Consider the following 6000-nt stretch of genomic DNA (forward strand, 5'->3'; position numbering starts at 1 on the left):
TTTTTGTTCTGCTTCTCCGTCTGTTTCTTACTCGTGGATATCAAACTTTTTTCTTCTTCTTTTGAATGTTTATATATATTCTTAATATCACGAGAGAAGGAATGGTGGATGGTTTCTTTACCGCTCTACTTTTCCTCCTTTTCCCGCTCAACCATTATTATCTTTTTTCCTTCTTTATGACAGCTTTCAAACTGTACATATAGGGATTTTCTTTTTTCTCATTTTCTTTTAAGCCAGTCCTTCGATTCACGAAGAAGTGGAAAGAGGATCATCAAAAACAGGGTACTAAAATATATTATTTTACCAACAACTTGAGATTCCCAGGTTTATAAATGTAAGCTGTGGCACACGATCGATCAGTAGCTCCACAGCAAAACCTTGTGGCAAGGGTAAGCTAAAGTTTGGTCCCACGCTAATTATAATTCCGACAAGGGGCCGGATCGTATTATGAAAGTTACCACTCCAAATTAAGAGTCGATTGGATTACGAAAACTCTGGACTCGATGATATAAATCTTAATCTTGAATACGACTATCTGTTAAATGTATATGCTTGCTGGGCGGTCGATCGATCGGCGAACCGGACTTCGCGGCATTAATCTTGCCATAAAGACATAAGTATCTTCAAAGGAGTGATGAAATTCGAAACCTAACCCGATTCCCAAATGCAACATCTCAACAAGCATCACATTTGACCATATGGCCACAGCTAACCCATGCATAATCTCATCATAACACACAAATGGAACCGGAAAGTTTCCTTAACTATTCGAAATTAATAGATAGATGAAAATCGAATCCCAAAATCGACAGAGGTGGGTGGATTTTTGGTGGGCTCGAGACGATCTAATCGCCTAAGTACTATTTAATTGTCAAGGCCTTAGCTTGCATGAGTTGGGTGACCCAACTACACATCGGCCATGCATGGACGCAGAAGTGCTAGGAGGAATATATATCTTGAACTCATGCAGCGTACTGCGTATAAGTTTGTCTCTTGAGGAAATATCTCAAGATAGATACGTCCGTTAACACGTCATGCATGGCAAGGCTCAAGAGACTGACATGTTGCAATGTAGAGCGGCTAGATTCGCGCCGCACATTGGCTATGGTAAATGCATGCAAATATTGAAAGCCTTGCGCAAAATTTTTCAAACCCAGCCTTGCCCAAATTCTTGAAAGAGAAAAAAAGGGGCTGTAGACAAAGTGGTCTCTCCGGAGTTTCGTCCTCCATGCTTAATCGACTGTGCTTTCAGTTTATGAAACGATCCTAACCCGCCATCATCGCTTTGGGCTCGTCTCAGGATAATATATTCCATCAAGCTGGAATAATGTCCGGAATCTATAATGGCGGAGCCTCATCGGAACCCGAAAAACGACGCCTTGGCGTCCAGGCTTACACGGTAGGATGGGTTTGTGCGCTTCCTATCGAGTACGCAGCAGCAACCATGATGTTGGATGAGGAGCATGAGGACCCACCTCACGATGATAACGATACAAACATATATACTTTGGGTCGCATATTCGGTCGCAATATCGTTATTGTATGCCTTCCAGCAGGTCTAATCGGTTCGGCGTCTGCTACCGCAGCGGCAATAGAAATGAAAGCCAAGTTTCCCCGAATTCAGTTCGGCTTGCTGGTTGGTATTGGAGGCGGCGCCCCAAGTGGAACAACGGATATACGACTTGGTGATGTTGTCGTTAGCCAACCTCACCTACAGCATGGCGGAGTTGTTCAATACGATTTTGGGAAACAGCATCCGAAGGGTTTCCTGCGGACAGGGCACCTCAATACGCCACCGAAATATTTGCTCAATGCCGTCTCCAAGCTCATATCCAATCATATTCGGGGCAAAAATACCCTCCTAAATCATCTCGCGGCAGCTACCTCCCAGCCGGACTTCGCACGTAAAAACGCAGGGGAGGATATTTTGTTCGAACCTACTTTTATACATGTGGAAGGTGCGATGTGCGAGAATTGTAAAATTCAAAAGGAAAAAATAATCCAGCGTGCCCCCCGAATTGGCCAGGAATACATGATTCACTACGGTACAATAGCGTCTGGAAGCTCGCTTATTAGAGATGCTCAAACTAGGGATAGGTTGAGCTCGGAACTCGACGGTGCAATATGTTTCGAGATGGAGGCGACTGGGTTGATGAACCATTTTCCATGCCTTGTTATCAGAGGTGTATGTGACTATGCGGATTCACATAAAAATAAGTTATGGCAACCCTATGCAGCCGCTATTGCAGCCGCTTGCGCTAAAGAGCTTCTATCAATCATTCCTCTAACTTCAGAGTCTCAAGGTAAGTGAAGGTACTAGGAGAAACAAATTTTATGTAAAAACCCAAATTAACTAACTCCTCTCCGCTAGCAAGATGTGATACTGTGCTCCACAGCGACTCGATCTTTCTTCAACCAAGGCTTTTAGTTCGTGAGGATATACTATCATTTCTCACTGGGGCCATTAACGGAGATGGGAGTGCTAGGGTGGTCTTGCATGGTCTCCCAGGCATTGGGTATGCTTGACCGCACAGAATATACCTAGTTCCCACAGCCCACTAATCCATCATGTTAGAAAATCGACAATGGCGCGGTATTTCGCCTACCAGAAACGAGACGAAATGACCGTTCTTTGGATAACGGCGAGCTCGAAGGAAACGATGGCCAAGGGATTTGAGCAATATGCAAGGCAGATTCGTGGAGACGGACACGCTTTATCCCAACCAGTGTCAATCATTCGTCAATTTCTTTCAAAAAGTTTTGATGGCCGTTGGCTACTGATCCTCGACGGACTAGACGATACAACTATTGACGTCGAGCAATATATTTTTAATGGCCTACCAAACGCCAAAATTCTAGTGACGACAAGACACACAAAAGTTGCTAGTCATATCGGGGCCACTTACGTCCTGCAAGTCAATTCATTGAATCAGAATAACGCACAGCAGCTCCTTTCCCAATATATAAACCCCATCTCGACAGATACAAACCTAACAAAAGGTAGCGAGCCACCCCAAGAGGAAACAAATGCCAGAGCCCAACTTGTAGCTGAGCTCGGCGGTCTTCCCCTTGCGATATCTATAATCGGAGCCGCGCTGAGGGACGGAACCGGCGTGTCGAGCATGAACTGCCAGACATATCTTAAATGGCCAGCTGAAGTTCAGGCTGGTTTCTTAGCACAGGACCCCGAATTCTCCAGCTATCCTTACTCAGTCTGGAATGCCTTTAAATTCGCATTTGAGAGGATATTGTCTAATACGGAGAAAGACCAGCATGTATCTTCTACGGCCTTTTTTATTGCATCTTGTGAAAGTGCTCGGAATATTGCTGAATACCTCCAGCTCTATCGCCAAATTTCTAAGAATTTAACCCTGGAAAACATTGACTTTCTTAAAGATGGGTATTTCGAACTCGCAATACAAAAACTTGTAGCAACCAACATGGTTACTTGTAGTTTGGTTCCTGGCAGGCCGCCACATATCGAAATGCACTCACTTGTGAGAGGTTGGATCGGACATATCTATAGCGAGCGAATACATAGTTACACGGCCTCAAAAATATGGCTTATGGGATTCCATATTTACGACAGCGTTACGACAGGCCGGGTTAAAGAAAGTCGATTTGCAGGTCTTGTGGGTGAACTCGACAGCCTGGTTCAACAGAATTCTGACACATTACACGAAAGCTGGAAAGACATGCCAGACATAGTTTTCCCACTACTGTTGGTGTCGCAGAAGTACTTACTACAGCCAATCGATTATGTGCCCGCCGGAAACCCGGAAACATTGCGATTTTCTAAGCTCTCAGAGGCCCTGCAGCCGGAAATCAATGCTGCTTGCCATTCTACTCTCAAGGGCATCGACTGGGGAATTTTATGGAGGGAGTTCATCCAATATCTGGAATATAGCGCCCGCTTCAACTCTAGACTTGAACCTGTAGGGATCGAAAGAACGCCAGTGGGGCTAGAGTTTTATCCCAGTTCCGTGGGTATATCTAATTATGAAGGCATCGGAGCATTGATAGAATCCCTCTCGGACCTCCGGCCATGGGCTGCTATCGGTCATACCAACCTTGTTCAGGGTATCAAGATGGCTATTACGGCAGAAATGGAACGCTCCATAGATATTCTAGACCCCGAAGCAGTCAATCAAGCATGTGGAGCCATCTCCGAGGGCTCCGACCCTGCCATCCACGAGTGGATGAATACATGGATTCTTGATGTCGAGGAAGTCCTTCGTCGCGCACTTAGGAAGGTATTTACGAAATGCCCCGGGACAAGCAATGAGGATAAATACCTAGAGCACCCTTTTGTCAATCCAGGTCCACAGGACCCCTTAAAACCTTTCTTTGCTGTCCTCTACCAGGCAGCGAAGGTAGGCGCTGGTAGCTACCTGGAATCTACACTAGTCTCCCCTACCTCCAGTGCAAAACAGACTAACTTCTGGAGATATTGGAACTTATGGTAAAAGGGGGGTTTGGTAGCCAAGGAAAAGATATACTTAACGACCGATGTCCTGTCCTGGAGGAGCCGGTTCGATTAGAGCAGCTAAGAGATTACATCGCGAAACTGGTGGTGATTAGTGTCTCGAAGAGTTTTATTGAAGCCGCCCAGATCGGGTTCACGAGAGCGTTTGAACGATTACGTTCTCCATCTGCCGCTAAAAGATTAGCAAATGCAGTCTTTTCAAATGCAAGGGTTACATATACATTTCTCGTTTGGGGTTCTTTCAGCAACACCGACAACCTGGATCTCATAAAAAAACCGCCTCATGAGATTTGGGATTCGGATTTCACGCGGGCGGCGAATATTGTACGGTCACGTGTACTACGTGCGATGAAAACTTTATATGGTGGCCAGGTCTCCAGCGCGGATGCGAAGGACTCCATAGTGCAGGCCGTCTATGCGATGCATATATGTCGCACGATAGTTTTACGCACCCTTGATACCCGACCTCAACACCACTTGGACACTATCGAGACGAAACTATTACCACTACACCATGCTGGAGACTATCATACAAATATTGTCTGCGCCCATGGTTTTCATAAACGCACGGAGGTACTATATCCTTACAATATCATCAAAATTTCAACAGAGATTGCTCTGCTGAGCATGCAAGAAGCACTAGTGTTAATAATCGAAGAGATGAAGCGGGAATTCCAGGAAGCCCTAGAAGAACTCGAAAGGTCACGCAAAATGATCAAATACTATGAAGAACAGTTGGAGCTGACCGAACGTGTGAATTCCATAATGCCTGGTGTCGACGAGACCAAACTGCTACAACAAATTGAAGAAGCAAAAGAAAAAGAAAGAGTATGGACTACAATTTTATCTATCGGGTCGTCAATATTCTGTCTATTTAGACTTTTCTTTGTACAGGAGCACGCCGACAGCTGGGTCCAAGATGAGAAGTTACTGTCGGAAGTATATAGGAATGTTTTGTCTGCATCGATTTTTTTTGCTGCATTATTCTGTTATCTTGTCTGGGTGGGCGGGAGTCTTTTTTTTTAGTCTATTCGGTCAAATAGATATTGAACAAGTAGTAGGTATATAGGTAGGTACTTCGATTTTAATTTTATAGATAGCTGATTTCACTAGCGATTTTTGTCACCATCGACGGTATGATTATCTTGTACTCAGTCCTAGAAGTCAACCCATGTTAACATTAAGCAAGACAATACTTCGAGTTTGATATAGTTATATATATATACATAAACATTCATCTACTCAAATGACCTTAATACCCTGGGTACGTACATGTACATACCTCTCTATTTTGGGGCGGATATCGGGTCCGGATCCCTTATCTTCAAATCTTATCCCTATTTATTTCTATCTAGATACCAACAAAAAGCGTGTTGGTTTTGTTGTATTTGGAAAGTCGAGATATATAATCGACGGTGCCCAGGGATTCGAACCACATGCCAGCTGTATACAGCCTCTAGCTTTTGTAATACTTTCTATAATATAAATTAGACGCCCTAGTATAATAAACAGAC

General features: G+C 44.2%; 1 protein-coding gene across 1 annotated transcript; it reads left to right on the plus strand.

Moving 5' to 3' along the window:
• Positions 1-1327: 1327 nt before the first annotated feature.
• AOL_s00054g319 (uncharacterized protein) lies at positions 1328-5664 on the plus strand (the record flags this gene model as incomplete). Its single annotated transcript, XM_011121635.1, has 5 exons — positions 1328-2303; positions 2372-2516; positions 2576-4383; positions 4470-5425; positions 5587-5664. 5 exons carry the CDS (start codon positions 1328-1330, stop codon positions 5662-5664), a joined length of 3963 nt encoding a protein of 1320 aa, XP_011119937.1.
• Positions 5665-6000: the final 336 nt, after the last annotated feature.

Source organism: Orbilia oligospora, assembly GCF_000225545.1.
Source record: "Orbilia oligospora ATCC 24927 unplaced genomic scaffold scaffold00054, whole genome shotgun sequence".
Lineage (NCBI taxonomy): Eukaryota > Fungi > Ascomycota > Orbiliomycetes > Orbiliales > Orbiliaceae > Orbilia > Orbilia oligospora.